At 54.1% G+C, this 27,550-nt stretch overlaps 1 protein-coding gene across 3 annotated transcripts in view; it reads left to right on the plus strand.

Moving 5' to 3' along the window:
* Positions 1-27,550, plus strand: part of GRIK5 (glutamate ionotropic receptor kainate type subunit 5) — a 68,684-nt gene that overhangs the window by 8,485 nt on the left and 32,649 nt on the right. For all 3 annotated transcript variants that reach the window (XM_061388420.1, XM_061388422.1, XM_061388421.1), the window contains 11 exons: positions 1,350-1,478; positions 1,788-1,952; positions 4,481-4,578; positions 4,675-4,840; positions 7,573-7,751; positions 9,535-9,588; positions 9,668-9,829; positions 11,509-11,661; positions 11,955-12,059; positions 12,188-12,295; positions 22,734-22,937. In XM_061388420.1, coding sequence (XP_061244404.1) covers positions 1,350-1,478; positions 1,788-1,952; positions 4,481-4,578; positions 4,675-4,840; positions 7,573-7,751; positions 9,535-9,588; positions 9,668-9,829; positions 11,509-11,661; positions 11,955-12,059; positions 12,188-12,295; positions 22,734-22,937 — 1,523 coding nt within the window. Of the gene's footprint in view, positions 1-1,349; positions 1,479-1,787; positions 1,953-4,480; positions 4,579-4,674; positions 4,841-7,572; positions 7,752-9,534; positions 9,589-9,667; positions 9,830-11,508; positions 11,662-11,954; positions 12,060-12,187; positions 12,296-22,733; positions 22,938-27,550 lie in introns of those variants that run through there.

The raw sequence follows: 27,550 nt of genomic DNA on the forward strand, positions 1-27,550 counted from the left end.
TCCCCCTACAGAAGGCAAGGGCACTGGAGCAATTGTGGGAAGCAGAGACTCACTGGCTCCCACTAGTCTTCAGCTCCCTAGAGCAGGGGGGTGCCATAGTTTGGCACGCGATTCAGCAGATAGTGCCCACCGCCCCCCCCGCTTTATTCACTCCTTCCATCCAGCTTACTGGTGGCATCTCGAGTAGATTTGTGTCTTCTCTCCATTCTGTGTCCCTCCTGTGTCTTTTTTGTGTGTGTCACACTGCTTGGCATGTGGAATCTTAGTTCCCCTACCAGGGAGTGAACCTGCGCCCCTTACACTGGGAGCCTGGAGTCCTAACCACTGGACCACCAGGGAAGTCCCCTCCTGTGTCTTGATTTCCCTCTCTTCTACCTGCCCACTCTCTTCCTCTCCCTGCCCTGCCCGTTCTCACTCTGTCTCCATGTCTCCCTGTTTTCTGTCTTCTCCTTCTTTCTCTTTCCTAGTCCTGTCCTCTTCTTCCTACAACTCTCCTTCTCTGTTTCTCCCCATTACGAGAGAAATGTTTCTCTCCATTGTTTCTCCCAATTCTCTTGTCTTCGCATCATCTTTCTGTTCCCTTATATCTTGGCCTATTTTCCCTTTTTCCTTTCTTGAGTTTCTTCATATCTCTGCCACCCCCAGCCTCTCTTCTTTCTCTCTGTCTGTTTTTGTCTTTCTCCATCATTACTCTTTTTTTTTCCCCTTTTTTCTTTTTTAGCCCCTTAGGTGCCTTGGATCTTCCCATCTGTCTCCATCTGTGTGTCTCCATGTGTCTTTCTCTTCCCAAGTTTCTTAACTCCCGGATACTTTCCCCTCCAGACCCCGGATGTCCAGGCTCCTCTCCCCGTGGGATTGTGGGAACCAGGGACGTCAGGAAGGTGGCAAGTGAGGCCTGGGATGGGGTTGCCTAGCAACCACTGCATCCTCTCCAGCCGGTTTCTGTTGCCTAGTAACGGCTGCCTGCCCAGAGACAGGGGCGGAACTGGGTGGGGGGTGGCACTTCCTGGTTTCCTATTGGGGTGGAGATAGTCCCTGGAATCTGCTCTTACCTGAGATCCTCTTCATATCTCCCTCCCATTTGGGTAGCTGTGAACATCCTCCATCAGTGCTTCTCCCCCTTGGTGCCGGGGTGCCGTGAGCCTCGGCCCCCACCACTGCTAGTCTCCTGAGTCTTGGCGCCCCCAGCGATGGCTTCAGTACTGTCAGCTCTAATGAGGGCAGGGCCCTTCGGAGCTCAGCAACTGCGTCCCAGGCTCTATGGTCACCACCCCATCCGGCAGTCCACAGAGGGGCTCAGAAGCCCCCGTTTTGGCAATCTCCCCGTGGGCGGGGGGGTCTCCCTGCAGGTGGCGAGTGGGGGCCGCGGCAGCTGCGTCCCCATGAGGAGGGGAGGAAGATGCCGGCTGAGCTGCTGCTGCTGCTGATTGTCGCCTTCGCCAGCCCCAGCCGCCAGGTGCTCTCATCACTGCGCATGGGTGAGGCCCTGAAGCCCCCCTCCATTCTGCCTCCCCACAGACCCTCCCACTGGGCACTGGGGCTCTTCTCTGATCATGCCGGTCCCTCAGGAACCCAGGGATCCGGGCTGCAGTCTGGCAGCCCCTGCCCAGCTTCTTCCTCCCCCTGAGCCTAGGAGTCAGCATCCCAGGTCTCTCCAGGCTCAGATGCAGGAGTCTGGACCCCTTCACCCCACCTCCAGCCCTACCTCAGAGCCAAGGAGTCCAGGAGCCCAGCCCCTCCTCCCTCAGGACCCAAGAGTATGGTCCCCAACTCTTGTGTTGCCTCAGCTGCCATCCTGGACGACCAGACCGTGTGTGGCCGCGGCGAACGTCTGGCCCTGGCCCTGGCCCGGGAGCAGATCAACGGGATCATCGAGGTCCCAGCCAAGGCCCGCGTGGAAGTGGACATCTTTGAGCTGCAGCGGGACAGCCAGTACGAGACCACGGACACCAGTGAGCAGGGCCACGGGGGGGCGGGGGTGAGGCAGGCCGGGCTGCTGCCTCCATCCCTCCCTCAGCCTGCCCTATTCTGGGTGCTGCCCTGGAGGACCCGAGGGCCTCATTTGAAAGACAAGCTTCATGACTGGCTGGGGATGCTTAGCCCCCAGAGCTAAGTAACGAGGGGCCCAGGCAGTGGGGCTGGAGGCCTCAGGGGCAGGGACAGCAAAGGTGTTCTGGAGAAGACTAACCTGAAGCTGAGCTCTGAAACATGAGCAGGATCTAGAAAGAGAGGCATTGCTCAAGATCCAGCCTGTGAAACACAACCAGCCCTCTAATAGGGGTTCATGAGTCTATTGAGTTCTCACAGAGTGAGTGAATATCCCTTGAACAGACGTGCTGGGACACAGACTAGTGGACCTTCAAACGAGTTTTAGATTTCTTCCCTGCAGACCTTATCAGAACCTTTATTTTGTTGACGTTTGTTTCAGATCTTTGAAGGGCCAAATGGGCTCCAGTGACTCCTGGATTTTTTTGGCTGGAGTAGCACAGAACACAAATTGAGAGACTGGGTTGGAGGGTGTGGAGGCAGATGGTGTTCCAGGCATGTGCCTGTAGTCTGGAGCTGGGGCAGAGGGGAGGACTGAGTGTTTGGAGGCAAGGAACATGATGTGGGGTTGCACTCAGCCTGACCACCTGGGCTCAGTACCTGTTTGCAGGGATCGTGAGAGACTAGAGTATAGCTGGGTGATGGGAGGTGAGGCTGGGCAGGTTGACAGGTCAGCTCGAGGAGGCTGAAAGATGCCATCTTCACCTGCAGGCAGCGGGGAGTCATTGATGGGTTTGGAGCAGGGAGCTGGTGAAAGTAGAACTTGGAGGCTAGACTTGGGTGGCTGATGAGGAGGCTGGTGACTGCCTGAGTTGACAGCCCTGAGATAGGACAGGGGAGGAGGAGTTGAAGAGAGGGAGAAAGATGTGAGAAAATCTGAGGACAAAAAAGAGACAGGACTTGGTGACTTGACCATTAGGAGAAAGATCAAAGCTGAGGATCATTTCCAGGGATGTGGTGTGTGTGAATGATCACCCCAGCCCCCTCACCAACACGGAAGGCATACAGGGAGTACATTTGGAGGAAAATGAGATGTTTAGTTACGATGCTCTTTGTTGGGTGGCAGAAACCCAACTCAGGCTGACTTAAGAAAAACAACTTATCAGGCCATGTCACTAAAGGCCCTGATGCTGGGAAAGATTTTAGGCAAAAGGAGAATGGGGCAGCAGAGGATGAGATGGTCGGATAGCATCACCAACTCAATGGGCATGAATCTGAGCAAACCTCTGGGAGATAGTGGAGGACAAGGGAGCCTGGCGTGGTGCAGTCCATGGGGTTGCAAAGAGTCAGACATGACTTGGTGACTGAACAACAGCAAAATAACCTAAAGATTAATTTGGGGCTTGCTTGGATCCAGGTACTCGAATGATATCCCTGGATTGTTTCTGGCATGGCTTAATACAGATGCTCAAGTGGTGTTCCAGGGAGCTCTGTGTCTTCATCTCTGGGCCCTACTTTCCTCTCAGTTGGTTTTGTTTTCAGGAGTGCCCTCCCCAGCTGGTGTCAGGATGGCCACAACAGGTCAAAACTTTACATCTCTCCAGTTTAGCAAAGCCAGGGATAATTTTAGCAGGGGACCTGGGGAAGGCTCTCAATGGCCTAGTTTGAGCCCGTCCCCATCTCTGAACCGATCCCTGCGGCCAGAACGATGTGGTTCTTTGATCCTGGGTCAGGAATCAATCAGTTCTGGGAACCATGTGGTTCCCTGAGGGAAAGTTCAAGTTCTGCCATGAGGATGGGCACTGGGCAGGTGAAAACAAGACTCTGCCCGCCTCCAGCCTAGAGACACACACGTGTATAAGAAGAAAGAAAAGGGGAGAAAGAGCCAGTAAATGCAACAGAGGAACGGTGTTTGGGGTGTAGAACATAGAGGGAACCCTGGCTGTTGCCACCATGTGCTGCAGCCCACCAGCGTCCTCTCCATGGGATTCTCCAGGCAAGAATACTAGAGCAGGTTACCATTTCCTCCTCCAGGGGATCTTCCTGACCCGGGGCTGCAACGTGCCTCTCCTGTGTCTCCTGCATTGGCAGGTGGATTCTTTTACCACTGAGTCACCTGGGAAGCCCCGTACCCTAGGTTTTATGTGGTTAAAAAGGTTGAGAAAGACAAAGGCTGAGAAACCAGACACTGGATTTGCAGCCAGAAGGAGGTCTTTGGTGTCTCCTCTTCCCCTCTTTGTTTCTCTCTTGCTCTGACCTGGCTCTCTGTTGCCGTGTCTCCCTGTCCACCTCTGTCTCGTGGCCCCTCTGTTTTTTCCCCCTGCGATGGCCAGGTCAGGGATCGGGCCTCCGGGTGCCTGGCACAGGGAGGAGGATCAGGCAGCCCTGTGTGGAGTGTGGGGTTCTCTCCTGGGCCAGGGAAGGGTCCCCAAGGGTGGGGACAGAGAGGAGGAAGCAGGCGCCTGAATCTGCGATCTCCTCCTGCCCCTCACAGTGTGTCAGATCCTGCCCAAGGGGGTTGTGTCTGTCCTGGGACCCTCCTCCAGCCCCGCGTCTGCCTCCACGGTGAGCCATATCTGTGGAGAGAAGGAGGTGAGAGGCGAGCCTGGGGGGTGGGAGGGCGGGTCCCTAGAGGCTGAGGGCCGGGGAAGGGGAGCAGGATGGGAGCACAAGCTCTTCTCTCTTTAGATCCCCCACATCAAGGTGGGTCCCGAGGAGACGCCCCGCCTTCAGTACCTCCGCTTCGCGTCCGTCAGCTTGTACCCCAGTAACGAGGACGTCAGCCTGGCCGTCTCCCGGATCCTCAAGTCCTTCAACTACCCCTCGGCCAGCCTCATCTGCGCCAAGGCCGAGTGTGAGGGAGAACGGGTTTTTTTTTTTTTATCTCATTTTCACTTATTTGATTTTGTTGGCCACACCTTGCGGCTTGAGGGATCTTAGTTCCCCGACCAGGGGTCAAACCTAGGCCCTTGGCGGTGAGAATGCGGAGCCCTAGCCACTGGACTGCCAGGGAATTCCGAGGGAGGAGGATGGGAGGCTTTGTTTTCTGTTTCTCCAAACTCCTCTTCCCAAGAGATCTAGTCTCTCACAGTCATTGGTGCCCCTGGTTGTAAGGTCTGGGGGAGTCAGACACAGTCTCTCCTTCTCCCCGCATCCCTTTCCCTTTAGGAACCCAGATCTCTGGTTCTGTAGAGCTTCTCATTCCCCCACCCCCAAGGAGACCATTTAATGTGCAGATCATCACTAGGCATGGCTCAGAGCAGGGCCCTGTAGGTCCCAGCGTGTCTTCAGTGAGTAGTGCTAGGCTGGGTCCCTGACTTCCCGGAGCTCCGGGGCCACTGGATCGCACGGTGGTCGAGCGGTTGTGATTCAGGGATGCGAGCTCTCAGGAGTTGAGCGGGCGGTGATCCTACCCTGGTCTGAGAGCCTCAGAGGCCGCCTCCCAGAGAAAGTGACCTCTGTGCTGGACCTGAAGGGTGGGGATAAGTTGAGGTGGGAGAGGAGGGAAGGCGTGGGTACTGAGTAGAAAGCAAGGCAGAGGCAAGGCCCAGAGAGGCTCAAAGATGCCCCCTGTGTGGAAGTAATGAAGCAGGACCCAGAGATGGGGCTCTGTTGCTCCGGGCCTGTGTTTTATCCTGAAGGTGATGTGCTAAATCACTCAGTCGTGTCTGACTCTTGTGACCCCGTGGACTGTAGCCCGCCAGACTCCTCTGTCCATGGGATTTCCCAGGCAAAAATACTGGAGTGGGTTGCCATTTCCTCCTCCAGGAGATCTTCCCCACCCAGGGATGGAACACAGATGTGTCTCCTGTGTCTTCTGCATTGCAGGTGGATTCTTTACCCGTTGAGACATCAGGGAAGCCCAGTGATGGAGGGTGGGGAAAGGACCCGCGCTAGGCAGGGGAGTGTGTCACAAGAAGAGCTCTCTGGGCCCTTTGGCTGCAGTGTAGAGAGCAGACTTGGAAAGTGACAGGAGACGTGGCAGGGAAAGCCCCCAGAGGTGGGGAGGGATGGTCTTGGTTAGAGCTCAGGTGGTGGCTCCTCAGGTGGATCTGAGGAGCATCGTGAGGAAGGCCAGAGGGGTCATGGACGGTGACCAGGTCCTGCCCGAGGAGGAAGGGATGGTCAGTTCTGGGGTACGCAGTGGGTTTGAGGTGTCCTTGAGACAGTCAAGTGGGGACGTCTAGGGGGCTGGTGGGCCTGTGGGTGTGCAGCTGGAGAGAGAGAGGACCACGCTCAGTCACCTCCAGGAAGAAGTCCCCTTTCGTAAGGTATTTCCTGCACTTGGCGTGGTCCAGACATTCTTCTTGGTCTTAGGTATCAGGCTGTGCGTGAGCCAGGCCAGGGGTCCCCGCCCTTGTTAGAGCTAATGAGAGGAGCCAGGTGGTAAACATAGAGAAGATGTGGTCCAGTCAGCAGTGTTGAGTCCTGTGGACAGGAACTTCCCTGGCAGTCCAGTGGCTAAGACTCGACTTTCCAATACAGGGGCTGTGGGTTTGATCCCTGGTTGGGGAACTGGGATCCCATGTTGCACAACACAGCCAAAAAAAAAAAAAGTATATATATGTGTATGTTTGTGTGTGTGTGTGTATGTATATATATATCTATATCTATATCTATATCTATCTATCTATATATATATATATATAAAGTTCTGTGGATAAATAGAGGAAGATGACAGGAACTGGGAGAGCTGGGGCAGTGGATGGTATTTGAAATGGGCTGGTGGGCTTGGGCCTTGTTGAGGAGGTGACATTTGAGTAGAGATCTGAAGGTGGTGAGGGAGGGAGCTGAGTGGGGATCTGGAGAAGAGTGTTCCAGGCAGAGGGGACAGCAAACGCCGAGGCCACCGGGGGTGTGTGTGTGTGTGCACGTGTGTGTGTGCGTGTGTGTGAACGAGGAGGCTAGCATGGCTGAGAGTGAGTGAGAGGAGCTGAGGTCAGGGAGATGAGGCGCGTGGGCAGATGGAGTGGGGCCTTGGGGGCGGTGAGGACTTTGGCCTTCACTCTGAACAAATGAGAAGGCGTCGGAGGGTTTGGAACAGACAGGGACATGCCTGCTTACAGCAGTTCTGGCTGCTGCCTGGGGAACAGGCTCTCCTGGGGGTGCGGGGCGGGTGCGGCCGTTGTAACAGGCAGGAGATGGCAGCGGCCTGGGCCAGGGCGGTGATGGTGGCTCAGTGCCACGGGGTATGCTTTGAAACTCGAGCCTGGGTGGATTGGGCGCTGATGTGAGACGGAGAGGAAGCCAGGCTGCCATCAAAGGTTTTGGCCTGAGCGCCTGGCCGGCTGGAGTTTGTGCGCTGACCCCGAGAGACTGCCGGTTTGGCGAGAAGAGCAGATTGCGGCTCCGCACGTGCAAAGTGTGCGTGCCTGTGACGCAGCCCGTTGGGGGCAGAAAGGTGGCAGAAGACGGGCGTGTGGAGGGCAGGGGAGGTCCTGGCCCAGCGCCCCAAGAGAGCCAGCTGCGCTCTGGACAGCTGCCCCACGTCCTCTCCCCAGCTACCCTGTGTTAGGGAGGAGGGAGCAGCCGCTCCCATCCGGGCACACGGAGGGGCTCTAACTCAGGGCCCCTTCCCTCCCTCAGGCCTGCTGCGATTGGAGGAGCTGGTGCGTGGCTTCCTCATCTCCAAGGAGACGCTGTCTGTGAGGATGCTGGATGACAGCCGGGACCCCACGCCCCTGCTCAAGGAGATCCGTGACGACAAAGTGTCCACCATCATCATCGACGCCAACGCATCCATCTCCCACCTCATTCTCCGTAAGGTGGGTCCCTCCTTGCCCCGTCTCTGATGCCCTGCAGGGTCAGGAGCAGAAACGTGGGGTGACAGAGCAAGTCAGCCGAGGCCCTCAGTGGTCGCGGGGCGGTCCGGAGCCCCGCTCCCCACGTGCAAGCACTAACCAGGAAGTTCTGTCTCTTCCCGCTTGCACCCCTGGTTGGATCCTGGACGGTTGCCTCCCCTTTTTGAGAATACATCCTACCTCAGTGGGTTGCCCGAGGGTTAATGAGGGAATGGTGGGGAAGCACCTGGATGGCCCCTGGCCCAGGGTGGATGTTGGCATACTGGGAGTGCCCTGTGGTCTTTACTGAGTGCTCGTCCTGGTCTGTGTTGGGGTGTTTGCGTGTCTTCTTTAATTTGGCTCTTGGGAATTAGCTGGTGGTCCAGTGGTTAAGGTTCCACACTTTCACCGTAGGGAACATGGGTTCGATCCCTGGTCGGAGAATTAGTATTCCACAAGCTGCACGGCTCAGCCAAAAAAAAAAATTATATAGGCTTCCCAGGTGGCACTAGTGGTAAAGAACCCCCCTGGCAATGCAGGAGATGTAAGAAATGCGGGTTTAATCCCTGGGTCAGGAAGATCCCCTGGAGGAGGGCATGGCAACCCAGTCTAGGATTCTTGCCTGGAGAATCCCATGAACAGAGGAGCCTGATGGGCTACAGTCCATGGGGTCACAAGGAGATGAACATGACTGAAGGGACTTAGCGTAGCACAGCATATATATGTATTTGGCTCTCATCCCACCCTGCAGGGCAAGTATGACACCATTTTGTGAATGAAGAAGCAGGCGTTCGGGGGCAGAGGTAGACTGGCTCAAGGCCACCCAGGACGGGCCGGCCCCAGGGCCTTCCCCTCCCACCCCAGGGCCCTCCAAGTTCCACCCACCAGTGACCCACGTTCATTAATCATTCATTGTTCCCTGCTCTTAATTTTCCTGATAATCTAATCTGTATTATTTATTTTTCTCCAGCTTTTAAAAAATTAAAACCATATGTCATTGCTGAGTGTAGCTTCTAGGAAAGCAGTGTGACAGCATCCATGGGGCTCTTGAGGCAGGCGTCTGAGAGAAAAGATTTTGGGTTCTCAAGGCAGGCAGGGCGGGCCTGGGCCGGGGTCCCAGCCCCTTCTGTGTGAGCCGGGTGACCAGTGATCACCTTCCTCTCCGGCCCGCACGTTCCTGTCCTGGAAGGGGCTGTAACCACGCGCTAACAGCTCCTGCCACGCAGGAAATGCGGGCTGATGCCATTTCCTGTTCTAATGATCAGAGCGGGACAGAACTGGGCACTGCTGGCCTGAGATGTCTTCCAACTTTGTTCTCCTTGAGGACTGTGAGAAAGGGGGCTCACAACGTGAATCTTGAAAGTTATTTATTTATTTTCTAAAATATTTTCTTTTTTGGCCATGCTGCGAGGCAGGTGGGCTCCTAGATTCCCTATTGAACCTGTGCCCCCTGCAGTGGAAGCGCAGAGTCCTGACCACTGGATCTCCAGGGAATTCCCCCAAATCTTGAGATTTAAATGGGCATCTTTTCATGGCAAAGTGCTTTTAAAGATGGCAAGGCGTAGTCTTTCTGACCTGTGACCAGGCTGAGCCCTACACGTTAGCAGCCCCAAACTTGGCTTTGGGGCAACCTGGGGGTTAAAGTTAAGGTTACCTACCCTGCCTCCACCCTTTTTCCCTGTCTCTCTCTCTGTGCCTGGGTGTCTCTTACTGTTTCCCACGGGGTGTCTCTCAGCTTCTTCCCATTTCTGCCTCCTCTGTTCTCCAGGCCTCAGAGCTGGGAATGACCTCAGCATTTTACAAGTACATCCTCACCACCATGGTGCGTACCCCCTGCAGCCCCCACCCGCCTCTGCCCCAGGCGGGCCCGCCCCAGCCTCACGCCCTCTTCTCGGTCCCAGGACTTCCCTATCCTGCACTTGGACGGGGTCGTGGAGGACTCCTCCAACATCCTGGGCTTCTCCATGTTCAACACCTCGCACCCCTTCTATCCTGAGTTCGTGCGCAGCCTCAACATGTCCTGGAGGGAGAACTGTGAAGCCAGCACCTACCCCGGCCCTGCGGTGAGCTCGCGCCCTCCTCCCAGCACACAGACACTCATGGGGCCCCTTCAGGCTTCGGCCGATCGTGCTCAGAACCCCCAGTAGCCCTCTTGCTTTCTGAGTTCATCCAGGAGGCCTCACGGTGCAGCCCCGGGGTTAAGTCTGGCCCATTTCTTCCTCTCCACTGGCTCCAGCCACACCTCCAGGTGCCCCAGCACACGCACACCCCAGGGCCTTTGCACTTGCTCTTCCTGCTGCTCTGCAATTCGCTCCCTCATCACCAAGTTACTGCTTAAATGCCCCCCTATTTTAAAAATGGCCAACTACCCGCTATTTGCAATGTGAGAGACCCGGGTTCCATCTCTGGGTCGGGAAGATCCCCTGGAGAAGGAAATGGCAACCCACTCCAGTATTCTTGCCTGGAGAATCCCATGGACAGAAGAGCCTGGAGGGCTACAGTCCATGGGGTCACAGAGAGTCGGACATGACTGAGTGACTAACACACACCCACTGTTTAGCCCCCTTCCCTGCTGGGTTCTTCTCCATAGCACCTGTCTTTGCTTGTCTAATCACCCCGTGGCTTGCTGTATGTTGTGCTTAGATGTATTTATAGGGATTTAGGTTGTAAGTTCCATGAGGGCAGGGGTTTCTGTCTGTTTTGTTCATTATTGTATCCCCACACCTAAAACCAGCTGGCTCAGGGTAGATGTCCGAAAACGTGTGTTGAATAAATGCAGACATACAAAAGATGCATACTTAACGTGTATTTGTTCACAGACATCTAGTCAGACACCAGGGTACCGAGAAGACACACCTTTGTGCACAGAAACTTACACAGACACCGAGCCACGCGTTCAGACGTGTGCGTGCAGAGCCCTCACGCACATACACGGACAGACACGCATCCGTCCGCACCCTGCACCTACCAACACCACACGGCTACTCAGGCTGTCACACCCAGCTCGCTGAGACACGTTCTCCCAGGACACGCCCCGAATTCACGGACACAGCCCAGCGGCCTGTGTGTGTCGAGCCCTCACTGGGTGCCAGGCGCTGTTTTGAGTTCTTTGCATGTGTTCTCCCCCTGGAACCCCACATAAGCACTCAGAGGCAGAGTTAACTGTTACCTTTACTTTTACCAGGGAGGAAGTGGAGATTTGGGGAGGGGTGTGGACTCAGCTCTCTGCAGGAAATATTAGTAGCAGAGCCAGGCCTCTAGCTCAGAGTCGCTTGCCACCCAGCGCCGGGCTCATAACCCTCATGCTCTCCTGTTTCCTGCACATGGCGCCCCTCCCCCAACGGCACGTTTGTCCAGCCCCGCCCACATAAGTGTGTCCCCGGGCACACTCAGACAGGGGCTCTGGCTGTCTCCCTTCGCCTCCTCCATGACCCCATGTCAGCCACACAGACACATGGATTCCTGTGCCCACGAACCTCCCCGCTATGGGGGTGACAGCTGGCCGTCCAAGCAAACCCTCTTGGATGTGCTCTTCCCAAGACTCATGCCACACAGGACAAGCCGCCCTGACGACGAAAGAAACCCTTCCTCGCTCCTGACCTCATGATTTTACATTCCTGGAGAGAGCAATGTCTGAGGGCTTGGGGGTAAACACCACAGAGCTTCGGGCCTCCCTTGGCTGAACTCCGTCTTTCCCACCCGTTCCCCGTCTCTGCCCCCCACCCCACCGTCCACCCCCCAGCTGTCGGCTGCCCTGATGTTTGACGCCGTGCATGTGGTGGTGAGTGCCGTCCGGGAGCTGAACCGCAGCCAGGAGATCGGCGTGAAGCCGCTGGCCTGTACGTCGGCCAACATTTGGCCCCACGGGACCAGCCTCATGAACTACCTGCGCATGGTGAGCCGGGAGCGGGGCGGGCCGAGGGGGCGCGGCAGCCTGCCTCGGGCGCGGGGGCACTCACTGTGTCCCCCCGCGCCCCGCTCCCTGTGCCTCCGACCCCGCTCCCTGCCTCCGTGCTCCCTCTGACCCCGGCCTTCCTCCGTCTGTGCTGTTCTCTCCCCGTTTCTCTGTCCCGCCTCCTCTCTGTTCACCTGTGGTCCTTCCTGGTCCCTCTCCCTCTCTCTCTCATTGTCGTCTCCTCCCTCTGGGCCCCTGCCACCCCTCCCTCTGCCCTCCTCCCGCCCTGCTAGGTAGAGTATGACGGGCTGACCGGGCGGGTTGAGTTCAACAGCAAAGGGCAGAGGACCAACTACACGCTGCGCATCTTGGAGAAGTCTCGGCAGGGCCACCGGGAGGTGAGCTTCCCCAGGGTGAGGCCGGGGGGCCTTGATGGGGTTGGGGGGCAAGGGTAGGGCAGGGCCCGAGGGCTGAGGCATCTTCTGGTGGGGCGGTGCCCGTGCTGACAGCGCCCTCTCTGCCTCAGATTGGGGTGTGGTACTCTAACCGGACGCTGGCCATGAACGCCACCACCCTGGACATCAACCTGTCGCAGACGCTGGCCAACAAGACGCTGGTGGTTACGACCATCCTGGTGAGTGGCCCTCGTGGGGGTGGGCCGTGGATGCAGCGGCCTCTGCTGAGCGGTGCCCCTGCCTGGTCCTAGTGAGGAGGCGGGATGCATTGCCAGGGCTGGCCCAGCACCCGGAACAGGGGAGATGTCACCCGGGCACCCAACGACCCCTGATTGTGGACAAGATGTCACCTGCCTAATTGCTGCTGGAGCCTCAGCGGGCACAGACTCTGACGTTAGAGCCAGGTCCAGCCCCGGGAGCTGCCAGCCTGCCAATGCCTGGCAGAGACAGGAACCGCTGTCAGCATGAGCATTCCACTGGCACCACAGGCAGGGGCCTCGCACAGCGCCCAGCCCAGGGTGGGCCCCCGTGAATCACCATCGCGGGAAAGGTCATTTTGTCACATTTGCCCTCCAAGCCTATTGACACACACCGGCTTACTTAGTATCCATCTTGAAGAGGCTCAGAGAGGTGAAGCGACTGGGCCAGGTCACACAGCAAGTGTAAGGCATGGCCGAGATGGATGCCACGTCTCTGCATCTCCACAGCTTGGGTCTTAAGCACTGTGCTCTAAAGGCCAGTCCTCCCCTTCCTGAGCCCTGGCACGATCATGGTCCTGTGGCCCCTGGGGTGCCAGTCCTACGTTTCGCCAGGTCGGAGACCAAGGAGCCGTTGTGTGTCAGCGAGGATTTATGAACCTGCTTTTACATCAGGCAGCGTGCTAGGCCCTGGCAGGCATCACTCTTTAAACCTCTCAGCTGCTCGGTGAGGTCTGTCCTGTCTTTCTCCTTTTGATGGTCAGGTAGCAGTTTACAAGCTGGGTCCTGGCTGGAGCTGAGGGACATACTTGCAACCCCTGCCCTGTCCCCTGAACCCTCTGCCTCCTGCCAGGAGGTCAGGGAGGGGAGATGCTCAGGACCTGGGGAGCAGGAAGGTGCCCCGAGCCGCTGGGCTTCGGAGCAGCCGGGTCCCTGGCCGGGTGGTATCTGTTGTCTGGGGGGAACCCCCTGGTCACTGTGAGCTGGGCTGGCCGATAGCTGTGGACGCTGAGCTTGGGAGGATTACACAGGTTCCGCAGGACGGCACAGGCCCCTAAAGCAGTGTGTCGCACGCTGAGCCATTCCCTTGGTCCCTGGGGAACTCCTGACCTAGTGTGGGCCTCGCCTCCCTCTGGAGAAGGGCCAGCGAGCCTGCTGGGGAGGGACAGATGGCCTGTAGACGGGAAACCAGACGCTTCCTAACAGCCTCACCGAGGGGCCCTGAGGGCCAGGCCAGGCTGACTGGGAGAAGGAGCACCGCCTCGCACACGTAGAGGTGGAGCGCACCCCAGAGGCTTCCTGGGGTTCTGGGTAGGGAGCAGGGGCAGACGTCAGGGCGGGGATGTCAGGAGAGCACAGCCATGACCTGGGGGGCTTCCAGCCTCTTCCCGCACTTGTCTCCCCTTTTCCCCAGGGCCCCTGAGCCCGTGTTGCCCTCCTCCTAACCTTCATTTTTCTTGTGATGGAGTCATTCATTTGCTCATTCATTCTACAAATATTTACTGAAGCTGCACCAGATCTGATACAAATCCCAGAGTATCACCGGGATGAGTCACAGGTGGTCTCGTGGTCTCTCTGTCCTCCAGTGGCCCCGGGGAGGGGATCCCAGTCTGATGAAGGAGGCGGACCTGGACACAATCATTCCAAGCCAGGGTTATAAGGGGGCCCCACAGAAAGGAGGGGCTGCCTGAACTTTTAAAAGCCTGAGGAAGGAAGGCTTCACAGAGGAGGTGGCATTAGATGGGGCTTTAGAAGCTGTGTAGGAGTTGGGTGCACAGAGGAGGGGGCCTGGCCTCCCAGGCAGGAGGAACTCCCAGGAGGAGGGGCCTCAGGAAGTGTTTGCCAGGTTGAATGTGGAAGCAGCAGCCTCAGTGTGCCTCTCTGTTCATGAACTTTCTCAGACTCATGTTTCTGGGCAGGGCCTGTGCCAGGCACTTGGCAACACAGACGTGAGTCAGCCTGGGCACCGGCGGGAGGGGCACGAAGTTGTCAGGACCTGTCTTATTTCCCGCTCTGGTCCCCAGGGCTTGGGATGGTGCCTGGCACCCAGCGAACGTGGAGGAGCAGTGAACACTGTGACAGGTGGGGAGGGGCCTCTGAAGAGCTTAGTCATGCTCATTCTGTACCTTGGAGGGGTTGCCCTGGTGGCTCAGCAGTCAAGAATCCGCCTGTAATGCAGGAGATGCAGGTTTGATCCCTGGGTTGGGAAGATCCCCTTGAGGAGGGCACAGCAACCCACTCCAGGATTCTTGCTTGGAGAATCCCGTGGACAGAGGAGCCTGGCAGTCTACAAAGAGTCCAGCGTGACTGAAGTGGCTGGCATGTACCTTGGAGACTGTTAAACCGGAAGGGACGGGGCCAGATCTGGATGTTTGGAAAAGCTGGGCCCTGAGGGAGACTGCAGGAGAGAGATGCTCCAGGTCAGATGGGAGGATGAGGCTTGAGCTGGGCTGGGGGTGTGGGGAGGGAGGGACCTGATGTGGGGTGCTGATGGGCTGGCCTGAGGGAAGGAGCAGGAGGAGGTCCTCGATGGCATGGAGGCTGGGGTTATCCCCAGGGTGGGGTCCACATGTCTGGAGCTGAGAGATCAGGCTGGTGCCAAGATTGAAGGAGGTCCCACAGGGAAGCTGCGGGTGTGGGACAGGTCCCAGGGGATGATGCCATGCTGGGCCATCCCAGAGAGTTTACTCCTTTCCTGGCATTCCTTTTCATTAAGGCATGACATCTTATCTTGCTCTTTGGTTTTCTGGGATCAGACAGACCTCACTTGCATTCCTGACTTCACCTGGACCTTAGTGTCCGACTCTCTAGGTTCCATACTTTATCTGTAAATGGGTCTAATAGTCCCACCTTGAAAGGCTGTGGGAGGATTGCATGAGATCAGAGGACCCCCTGGCAATGTCCTGCTGGCAAAACATGCTGAGCACATGGGAATCCCTTTTTTCTCTTTTTTCTGACCTGGTATCCTCAATAAGAATAGCAACTGAGACTTCCCTGGCGGTTCAGTGGTTACGACTCCAGACTTCCATTGCAGGAGGCATGGGTTCAATCCCTAGTGAGGGAACTAAGATCCCAGCACAAACAAGCCACATGGCATGGCTGCCCCACAAAAGAGTAGCAATCATCATGCCCAGCGTCTTTGAGCTGTGTGCCGAGTCCTTTCCTGGTGTTACTCAGTGTTCATGGCAGTCCTGAGGCTGGTACCATGGTGACTCCCAATTTTCAGACAAAAATAAGGCACAGGAGGGTTAGGGGACATGAGTGGCCCAACTGGAAGATGGCAGGGCCCACGTGTCTCTACCTTGAACCACAACACGTCAATTTCTGCTTCTTTCCAAGCCTTCACTTCCATTCTAGACCTGGCCCAGCTGTCTGTACACTTGGTGACCAGGGTGGGTCTCTTCTCTCTGTTCTCAGCTTCCTCCTGTAAAATGAGGGAATTAAAATATTCATGACAGAGTGAAGGGTGGTGGACTAGATCAAGGTTCTTTAAACTGAGCTCCAGGAAGTCATGGATATGGAGTTGGGTCCTGGCTTCATGAAAGGGTCGAGGCAAGCAGCTTGTGAAGAATTTTCCAGAACCCATCCTACTTTAACATTTTTGGTTTTAGTTTCAAGGGATTTTTTTTTTCCCTAGCAGTGTAACATGCATACAGAAACTTTCACGAATCATGAGTGTACTGATCACTGAATTTTCGGTAACTGAGCACACTTGTGGGACCAGCCGTCCACATGCCCCTTCAGGTCTCTTAACTCCTGCCACGGTCTCAACTTTTATCACCACAGAGTAGATTTGCCTGCTTTGAACTTCACGTAAATGGCATCATATTCTGTATTCTGTCTTGTGCATACATTTGTGAGATTCACCAACTTTGTTGCAAATGGTTTAGTCTCATTGTGGTCCAGTCGCAAAGTCACGTCCGACTCATTGCGACCCCATCGCCTGTAGCCCGCCAGGCTCCTCTGTCCATGGGATTCTCCAGGCAAGAATACTGGAGTGGGTTGCCATTTCCTTCTCCAGGGGATCTTCCTGGACCAGGGATTGAGCAATGTCTCCTGCTTGGCAGGCAGATTCTTTACCGCTGAACCACCAGGGAAGCCTTTAGTGTTGTTACCTGTTGTGTTACATGAACGAACCTCGATTTATTTACCCACCAAATTGATGGGTGTTGGAGCTGTTTCTAGTTCTTTTGCTGTCGTGAATAGTCTTGCTGTGGATACTCTGCCACATGCCCTTTGGTGAACGGATACACATTCCTGTCAAGTGTATAGGCAAGAGAAGAATCGCTGGGGTTTTCAGCTTCTACAGATACTAACAAAGCATCTTCCTAAGCCCTGGTACCCATCTCCATTCCCACCCATGGTGTATGAAGGAGGATTCCAGTCGCTACTCACTTCTGCTGGTGCTGAGTGCAGAAAGCCGCCGACCCTATTGTGATTTTCATGTACGTTTCCTTAATGGTCAGGGAAGTTGACCACTTTTCACTTATTGCCTATCTGGAATCTCCTTTTGGGAGGTCCCTGCTCAAAGCTTTCTGTATATTCAGAAATTTGGGATATCTGACCTTTTTATTGATTTGTAATATATTTGTGTATTCTGGATATAAGTTCTTTGTTGGAATATGCATTGCAGAGATCTTCTCCCACTTTGTGACTTTCCTTTTCACTCTCGGAGGTTTGTTTTTTCTTTTTTTCCAGCCGCACTTGTGTGGCTTTTGGAATCTTAGTTCCCTGACCAGAGATCAAACCCGGGCCCTTGGCAGTGAAAGCGTGGAGTCCTAACCACTCAACCACCAGGGAATTCCCCTCAGTGGTATCTTTTGAGGAAAAGATTTTTAATTTTCCTAAAGTCCATTTTTCCCCCTTTCTGCTTAATGCTTTTAGAATTTAACAATTCTTGGGACTTCCCTGGTGGTCCAGTGGTTAAGACCCTGCATTTCCACTGTAGGGGGCATGGGTTTGATCGGTGGTTGGGGAACTAAGATCTAACATGTGGTAAGGCATGGACAAAAAAAAAAAAAAGAATTCTCTGCCTACCCCAAAATCATAAACATACTATTTTCCTGTATGTTTCTTTGTAATAATTTTGTCTTTTACATTTAGATCTACAGTCCACCTAGAATTGCTTTTTATGTATCATGTGAGGAGGAGTGGTCAGAATACTTCTTCCCATATGGATGTTTTATTGAAAGGCATCATTTATCAAGATGTTCATTCTTTCTCTTTTCGCTACAGTCTTACTCTTGTCATAAATCATGCATGCTTGCATGCTAAGTTGCTTCAGTTGTGTCTGACTCTGTGTGACCCTATGGACTGTAACCCACCAGGCTCCTCTGTCCATGAGATTCTCCAGGCAAGAATAGGGGAGTGGGTTGCCATACCCTCCTCCAGGGCATCTTCCCAACCCGGGGATTGAACCCACGACTCTTATGTCTCCTGCATTGGCAGGCAGGTTACCACTAGCGCCACCTAAATCAAGCATACATTTACCTGTGGATGTACAGATTCTTCATTCTACTGTCTGTCTGTCTGTCTTTGCTCTACTACCACATTGTCTTAAAACACCACGGCTTTAAGTTGTGTTAAAGCTATGGTAAACCCTTCAGTTCTCATACTCTACTTTAGGATTGCTTTGGTTCTTTTGATCTTTTGCATTTTCATATACATTTACATATCATCTTTAAGATGTTTTAAATATTTTAAAATTAAAAATGTTAAACTGGGGGCGGGACAGAAGTAATTAAATAGAATTAAATAGCATTCAATTTAATTCTCCATTAAATTGAATTCAAGGCTTGCAGGGTGGGTAAGGAGTGAAAAAAATCTGTCTCTTTCCCTCTCCAGTCCCCCATTTTTTCCCCATCCTTCCAGAAATATCTGAGCATATACAAGCACATCCCCACTCTTGCCTTCACAAAGAATAGCATATTGTACACGTTGTTCTGTAGCTTGTTTTTTTCCTCTTAATATATCTTATAGAACTTGTTATTTCAGTAGTTGCCTGGGATTCTTTGATGACATCAATAATCTTTTTAACCTGTTCCAAATTAGGCTGTTTCAGTCTTTGTTCCCGCTACGAGAGGCGCTGCCACGACTCCCCTCGACCTGCATTCTTGTGCGCAGGTGCATAGCCACTCGGATGAATTCTTAGAATCAGACTTAGCAACATCCCACTGTCTGCAATGCTGGGTTTTCTGCAGAAGATTCTTTTTTGAAGGAGTCTGAAAACCTTGGATTAGAGGCTCCTTCAGGCCCCCAGCTCTGATGGTCTGGGACTGCAGGTTGAACGCTAGATCACTGTTTTCCGACCTTGAGTTCTGTTCCCAGGCCTCAGCCCTTATTTTTGGCTCTGTCAGTTCCCACCCTGATCCTGAGGCTTTGAACCCAAATCTACAGCCCAGATGCCTCAGTCTTGAATTGGGAGAGCGGCCTGATGGAAGGAATGAGGGCTCTGGCGAGTACAGCAATGGGTTTCAAATCCAGCCTCTGCTCCATCTCCCCTTCCCACTGCCCTGCTTCGGCTGTGTGACCTTGGGCAAGGCACTTGACTTCCTCCTCTGTATGTCAAGAGGTCTGTACCAGAGCCTTCCAGCTCCAACACTGGCTTGTCTAGAGAATTCCTAATTTCTGATTCTCTGGCTTTGATACCTGGCCTTCCCTTCCCTCACCCCCATCTCTGTATCTGGCTACTCACAGATATGCCCTCTGATTCTGTCCACTTGAGTTCAGTCTGGCGCAGAGCTTAAGAGCAGAGCTGTGGACTCAGCCTGACTTGTCCATCTCAACCACTTACTACTTCACTTCTAGGGACCTGTGTCCTCATCTCTCAAATAGAGGTAATAATACCGACCTCCTACACTGACAGGATAGCTGTCATACAGCAAGCCCACAAGAAATGCTAGCTGCCGCTGCTATTATTAGCATCATCTCATCCCTACTCTCAGTTCCACAAGTTTGGATTTAGAAATGTGGCTTTGGAGAGAGAGAAAAGTACTGACTTCCCTCTGCCCCATCTCCCCTCAGCTCAGGGGCTTTGCTGGGGTCCAGGAATCCAGTCTGCAGTATCTTATAGGTACCTTCTAGTACCTATCAGGCTTCCCTGGTGGTTCAGATGGTAAAGAGTCCACCTGCAATGCAGAAGACCCAGGTTCGATCCCTGGGTAGGGAAGATTCCCTGGAAAAGGGAATGGCTATCCACTCCAGTATTCTTGCCTGGAGAATCCCATGGAGAGAGGAGCCTGGTGGGCTACAGGCCTTGGGGTCAAGAAGAGTCAGACATGACTGAGCGACTAACACCATAGTACCTACCACTGTATAACAAACTGCCCCCAAACCTGGAGGCTTCCAACAATAATGATTATTTCTCACGATGCTATGGGTCAACTGAACAGTTTTGTTTTGTTTTTCTAATGTGGCCGCAGCATGCAGCTTGTGGGATATTAGTTCCCCGACCAGGAATTGAGCCAACACCCTCAGTGGTGAAAACACAGAATCCTAAGCACTTGACCCCCAGGGGAGTCCCTAAAACTGATGTATTGATTTACTTAATTATTTTTGACTGCATCTTGACGCTTGTGGCATTTTTGTTCCCCAACCAGGGATCGAACCCAGACCCTTGGCAGGGAGAGTGCAGAGCCCTAACCACTGGACCACCAGGGAATTCCCTGAGCAGTTCTGCTGCGTTCACTGCGGTTGTGTGCAGCTGGTGTCTAGGCTGGGCTGTTGGCCAGCATACCTCGGTCCATTCATCCTTACTCATCCTTCAGCAGGCTGGCCCAGGCTTCCTTACGCTGAGGTCCCAAGAGGTCTGCCTGAGGACCCAGGCGCTGAAAGTCACACAGCGCTACTTCCACCACACTCCGTTGGCCAAAGCAAGTCTTGAGGCCAGCTCAGACCCAAGAAGTGAGGAAATCCACTCTACCTCTTGATGGGAGGAGCTGCAAAATACTGTGCGTCTACCCCAGAGCTCAGTAATTCTGTATTGAATGAGAGGCAGCAGGATGACCTCTGTGAACCTCAGTTTTTTTTTTTAATTAATTAATTCATTCATTTTTGGCTGTGCTGTGCCTTCATTGCTGCACACACATGGGCTTTCTCTAGCTGCAGCGAGCCGGGGCTGCTCTCTGGTTGCAGTGCACAGGCTTCTCATTGTGGCGGCTTTTCTTGTTACAGAGCATGGCTCTAGAGTGCGGGCTCAGCAGTTGCAGAGCACAGGCTTAGTTGCCCCAGGGCATGTGGGATCTTCCTGGAGCAGGGATCGAACCCTACACCACTACATTGGCAGGTGGATTCCTGACCATTACACCACCAGGGAAGTCCAAGCCCTAGTTTCCACATATGTAAAGTGAGTCTAAGAATACCACCCATGTGAGGTCGCTGTGAGGAAATAAAGTGATAAGATCCAAAGAACACACTCAGTGCAGGAGCTGGTACTCAGCAGGTGTTCAGTCCATATGGTAACCATTGTGGATATTATTGGCCCAGGTTCTTCTGGCTGCTTCCTAAGTCATAACGCCTTTTATTCCTAAGTCCAAGGTGACACTGTACAACCATTTAGACAATAACTGCACAGATAAATTTCCCTTTTGTTACCATCATCTTCCTATACCTCATCTTAGTAACACTTGGAATATTCTCTCTGCTTTTGTCTCATTTGGCACAATAAAAGTCAGTAAAGTCTGCTCAAACCCCTCAGAAATAAGCATCAGCGTAGCAAAACGGCTGTAGGCCAGAGGCTGCAAAGTGTTAGGTGTTTGTTTAGCCTGCAAAGCACTAAAAAAAAGATGGTATTAGAATTTGAGTTCTTGCTAACCTTTATAATCAGGAGATTTTACGAAACAACCTGGGTTTCCAGATTCTCTGAACATTGGACCATCTGGCATCTCAGGCCTGCTACTCTCATGACAGCGTTGGGCTGGAGCTAAATCCTGGTGGGGCAGATCCTCTTGGATCCCTTGGTGGCTCGTGAAGTCAGTTGAGTGGGTCGCTATCGATTGTGTAGGAAAATGAGACAGAGCAGGACAGAAAATACCAGGATATTCTGCCACAGTTGTAAGAAGGACTGCTTTGTGGAACTAAGTGTAGTGACCCACACGCAGCTGCAGTCACACAGGCATATGTGTGTGACTTGGATTACAAGTAATACATCTCAAGGGGCTTCCCACGTGGTACTAGTGGCAAAGAACCTAGGGGACGAAAGAAACATGGGTTCCATCCCTGGGTCGGGACGATACCCAGAGGAGGGCATGGCAACCCACTCCAGTATTCTTGCCTGGAGAATCCCATGAACAGAGGAGCCTGGTGGGCTACAATCCATGAGGTCGCAATGACTGAGCACCCATGCATGCCATGCAGACTGATTCACTCGGGTTACCTGCCTTGCTCATAGCCATTTGAGCTTTTTTTTTTTTTATTTGGCTGCGCTGCTTGGCTCGTGGAATCTTATTTTCCTGACCAGAGATTGAACCCAGGGCTATAGCAGTGAAGGTGCGGAGTCCTAACCACCAGACTGCAAGGGAAATTCCCATTTGAATTTGAGATAAGTGAATGTTAACTTGGCTGGTGGAGATCAAACCAGCTCCCTGGGATCTGCTAGGGGCTGGTAGGTTCCCTGTGCTTTTTCCTTGGCTCTGAGTATTTATGTTTTTTAGTAGTTATTGATATTTTTTTGAGGTATAGTTGATCTACAGTGTTGTTAGTTTCAGGTCTATAATATGGTGATCACCTCTTACACACACACACATATATATTCTTTTTTTCAGCTTCTTCTCCCTTACAGGTTATTACAAAATATGAGTATAGTTCCCTGGGCTGCACAGTAGGTCCTTGTTGATTATTGATTTGTGGTGCTGGAGAAGACTCTTCAGAGTCCCTTGGACTGCAAGGAAATCAAATCAGTCAATCCTAAAGGAAATCAACCCTGAATATTTATTGGACGGACTGATGCTGAAGCTGAAACTCCAATACTTGGGTCACCTGATGGGAAGGGCTGACTCACTGGAAAAGACCCTGCCTGCCCTGATGCTGGGAAAGACTGAAGGCCAAAGGAGAAGGGGGCGACAGAGGATGAGACGGTTGGATGGCATTACCGACTCAGTAACACTGAGTTTGAGCAAACTCCAGGAGACGGTGAAGGACATAGGAGCCTGGAGTACTGCAGTCCATGGGGTGGCAAAGAGTTGGACACCACTTAGCGACTAAACAACAATATGTTAATCCCAACCTCCTAATTTATCCCTCCTCTCCCAACCCTGCCCTGGCTCTGAGCATTAGTAAACAGGGGCTGTAGGTAGGCCAGGACTCCGTCACCCCTGCTCTGCGAGCAGGTTCCGGAGCTAGCTGCTGGCGTGGACTCTGGGCCCCAGACTCCCCTCGATGCTCCGTCTCTGACCCCACCCCCTCTTCTCGCCTGCTTCCCCAGGAGAACCCGTACGTCATGCGCCGGCCCAACTTCCAGGCTCTGTCCGGGAACGAGCGCTTCGAGGGCTTCTGCGTGGACATGCTGCGGGAGCTGGCCGAGCTGCTGCGCTTCCGGTACCGCCTGCGCCTGGTGGAGGACGGGCTGTACGGGGCGCCCGAGCCCAATGGCTCCTGGACGGGCATGGTGGGCGAGCTCATCAACCGGGTACGGCGGGGCTGGGGCTGCAGAAGGGGCGAGGGCCGGGTGAGGAGGGAGGGAGGGCAGCCAGTGGGGCCTCAGGGCCAGCCTGGCATGTACACTAGGCACCAGCCCATGGTGTGCTGTGCCCCTGTGGCTGGTGAGCACCACGGAGCCAGCACAGACGGGAAGAGGACAGTGCATCACTTCCGGTGTCAAAGGCCATGCACATCACTTTCTGTGTCTGGCTTCCAGATGCTTCCTTCTTGCCGCCTCGGCTTTGTCTTTGCTCAAAGCTCAGAAGGCAAAGAATCTACCCGCGATGTGGGAGTTCCCCTGGAGAAGGGAATGGCTATCCACTCCAATATTCTTGCCTGGAAAATCCCATGGACAGAGGCTACAGTCCATGGGGTTGCAAAGAGTCGGACATGATTGAGCGACTAACAAAGACTTGAGTGAATGAAGGAGACGAGGAGTCGGAACTGGAAGGACTGGACAACTGGAGGAGGTGGAGAAAGCTTCCTGTGGGAGGCGAAGCTAGGAGGGGCAGCCGGGGAGTGCACCTCAGGTGTGCTGTGCCCGGGCACTTGCCAGCAGGTGGACTTCGAGGTTGCCCACTGCTCTCGCAAGTCCACTCTTCCCGTAGATGTGTATTGAATGTCTAGTGTGTGCCTGGAGAAGGCAATGGCACCCCACTCCAGTACTCTTGCCTGGAAAATCCCATGGACGGAGGAGCCTGGTAGGCTGCAGTCCATAGGAGTCAGACACTAGAGCGACTTCCCTTACACTTTTCACTTTCATGCACTGGAGAAGGAAATGGCAACCCAATCCAGTATTCTTGCCTGGAGAATCCCAGGGGAGGGGGCAGCCTGATGGGCTGCCCTCTATGGGGTCGCACAGACTCGGACATGACTGAAGCGACTTAGCAGCAGCAGCAGTGTGTGCCTTGCACCTTGCTAGGCCTAGGGTATAGTGATGAGCCTAGGGGACCTGGACCCTGCTTCCAAGAGCTCAGGGCCCCATTGAGATGTAGAAAAACAAATGACCACAAGACAGAACCTTCCGGACTTCGAGGGGGGAAACTCAGAGGAGGGACCTAGAGGCTCCTGACCCAGCCGGGGATCCAGGGAGGGCTTCCTGGAAGAGGTGACACCCCAGCAGATTCCCAAAGAGTGTGAAATAGTCAGCTGGGTGAAGTGGGGTTTGGGAGGAGGAGAACTTATGTGAAGGAGAAGAAATGGCATTTACAAACAGCTGGGTGGGGTGTGTGTAAGAGAGAGGGGGATGTATCAGGAGAGCAGCTGGGCCCTGAGTGTGGGCAGGATGTGAGGGTAGGTGAGGAGGGGAGAGGAAAGGCAGGTGGGAGGTGGTAGGCAGGGTGCAGTGCAAAGACTATTTTGGAGTCAGGCCCACCCTGGTATGAGTGCTGTGGTGAGTCATTTCTCTCCTCCCAGCCTCAGTTTCCCCTTCCTAGGATGGGGGCTAATGATAGCTGACAGGTCTGTAACGAGGGTTACAGACACACCACACGTGTTGCTGGTCATATGTAGTGCCTGAGTTCCTCTTTGTTTCTGGTTGCCCTGCAAGGCTTGAAAGATCTTGGTTCCTCAACCAGGGATTGAACCCAGGGCCCCAGCAGTGAAGGTGTGGATTCCTAATCACTGGACCACCAGGGAACTACTGGAACCACCCTGTAGTTTCTTTTCCTTCCAGACACTAGAAGCTGCATGGGCAAATGCCCAGAAAAGACAAACAGGCCCCTGGCTTAGGGCATGCCCGGGGCAGGTGTGTGGAGCAGGGACCTTTGGCCATAAACAGTCAGGGTGGCCTTGGCATTGGACTTGGCAGAGGGCATTGGAGACTGTCACTTTCCTGTCTCTCTCATCCAGAATTCACTGCATGCGAGCCCCTGAATATCACCAGGGTAAACTCAAAAAGGCCACTTCGCTTGACAAGGACGTTGATCCCTTAGGGCACTGATTTTCAAAAGTTGTTTTGACTGCAGAACCTTTTTTCCAGTTGAAAGGGCCCTCAGAACCCTGGACAAAACAGCTGCTCTGGTGGAGAAGGAGGTGGGGGTGTCCCCAGGGGTCCTGGTGACTCAGTCTTCCCCCCGACCCCGGCCAATTCCAACTGGCAGGCCTGAGGCACTGTTCTGCAGGCACCAGCTGGTTGAAAGCTTCAGCCCTGGGTGGGTTTAAGAGTCTGAAGCCAGGACCTGAGGAGCCCAGAGGCAGAAGCTGGTGCCTTAATGCCCACCTCACTGGCAGCCTTACCTGCGACCTCATCGCCATAGCCTGGTCCCCAGTCATGTAAACTCAGAACTTTGTGTTCATCGGGGCCCCCAGAAATAAGATTCCAGGAGAGTAACAACCACCTCCTCCCCAACCAAAGTCACCGTCAACTGGACGCCTGTCCATTCATCAAGGAAGAAGTCCTATTTATAAATGTATGACCTTGGGCAAGAGTTTAACTCCCTGTGCCTTAGAACTTGGTGTGAAGGTGCCTGGGGTGAGGATTGGGAACTTTGCTGGTTGGTGGCTGCTAATTAGAAAAGTTTATGCTCCTGGGTCCTGGGTCTTGTCTGAATCTCTGCAGAGCATTTGTTGTGTGACATTGGGTGAGTTATTTAACCTCCCTGTAAAACTGAAGAAATAACAGATGCTGACACATAGGGTCGTTGAGAGTGTAAAATGAGTTAATCTGTGTAGGGGCTTGGAACAGGGCCCTGCAAGTAGTGGGTGCTGTGTGCCTGAACTCTCTTTCTGTCGTTGTTAATGTTATTCCTGCCAGCATGGACATCCATTCATGCATTCATCTGCCCTCCAGCCAGCTAGCATTTACTGAGTGCCTGCTGTATACCAGTAGGAAAAATCCCCTGATGCTGGCAAAGATTGAAGGCAAAAGGAAAAGAGGGCGGCAGAGGATGAGATGCTTAGATAGCATCATTGACTCTATGGACGTGAACTTGAGTGGGAGATAGTGGGGGACAGGGAAGCCTGGTGGGCTGGAGTCCATGGGGTCGCAAAGAGTCGGACACGACTTAGCAACTGTATACCAGATGCTGTGGTACACCCTGGGGATTCAGTGGCCTGGGTTTGCTCTTAGGGTTAAAGACTTTGGTCCTCAGCTGGCGGCCCATGGGATGCACCCCCTGCACACAAAGGGTTGAGCTGGCTCAAATGAGGAGACAGTCGTGGGGTGGGGAGTGGCAGGGGCTGCCAGAGGGTCTGTAGGGATGGAAGGGGAGGCTGGAGAGGGCCTGGACTTGGTGACTGCCTGGGGTGAGGGACGGAGGAGAGAGGACGTGAGCGCGCCTCCTGTTTCTGATTTGGGCAACTGGGCACCAGCGATGACATTTAGGGGAAGAACACTGGAGGAGGAGCAGGCTGACTGCAAAGGATGGGCATGGTTTGGCCTCGCCGAGGCTCATCTGCCTGCTGTGGAAGGCCAGGCACACTGAGCTTCACACAGACACTCCCCACTGTTTTCCCGACGGTGGCAGCTGACGTTAGTGAACTTCAGTGAGATCAGGGGCTCAGCAGTGAAGGGACCAGCCCCCAGCACGCAAGGCTGCAGATGGGTGTGTCTGACCCGAGGCCTTTGCAGACACTCGGCAGGTCCTTGGGAAGCCTGGAGTGGTCAGGGTGTTGCTCACGCCGTGCCAGGCCCTTGTCCGAACTTTATGAACTTAACACAACTCCTTGACTCCTCACGGCCACCCCTTTGAGGATGGCCTGGTGTTAGCTCAGATTTCTGTAATGGATAGAGTGAGGCACTCAGATACCATGTCCAGGGCACATGGCTGGTAACAGGCAGAGCCAGGGCTGGCATCCCGGCAGGCTGGCCCAGACCTGATGACTGACTTCCAGAGGGAAAACAGCCCGGGGCACCAGCAGCCCCCCAACCACCCCAGGGCCAGGTGCAGGGCTCAGACGCCAGGCTCCAATTATGGTCCATTTATTTCACCCAGTGGCCACTGCTGGAATTGGCTTTATCCCTGCTGTCACTGCCGAGCTGTGAACTCAGCCCCGCCCCTCTCACCCGCCTCCTCTGGGCCTCCCATCTCTCTCCATTCCAGTTTGTCCTCTAGATTCGGACACGACTGAGTGAGTAACACACTTTAGTTGTCACCTCCCCAGGCCTGCAGGCTAAACTCTGTGCACTTTGGTCTGGCACTTAAGAGATCAGGAAGCGAATTTCCAGGTGAAAATCAGCAGGCAGGAGGTGTGTGGGGGCGCCCTTAGAAACCTGCCTTGTGAGGTGGTGTGCAGGAAAGAACCCATCTGCCAATGCAGGAGATGCAGGAGACCCAGGTTCCATCCCTGGGTGGGGAAGATCCCTTGAAGGAAGGCATGGCAACCCACTCCAGTATTCTTGCCTGGAGAGTCGCATGGACAGAGGAGCCTGGTGGGCTACAGTCCATGGGGTCGCAAAGAGTCAGACGTGACTGAAGTGACTTAGCATGAGGGAGGGGAGGAGCAGGCTTGGGCAGAGAGGGAGGGGTTGAGCTGTGAGGCAGTCGTGACCATCCTGCGGGCAGCTCTGGAGCTGGGGTGGCCATTAAAGATGTCCCCCTGAGGGAAGGGGCCAGGCTTTTATGCCCCCCACCAACAAATCATTGGAGAGGGGCTGTCCTC

This window comes from Bos javanicus, chromosome 18 (assembly GCF_032452875.1).
Source record: "Bos javanicus breed banteng chromosome 18, ARS-OSU_banteng_1.0, whole genome shotgun sequence".
Classification (NCBI taxonomy): domain Eukaryota; kingdom Metazoa; phylum Chordata; class Mammalia; order Artiodactyla; family Bovidae; genus Bos; species Bos javanicus.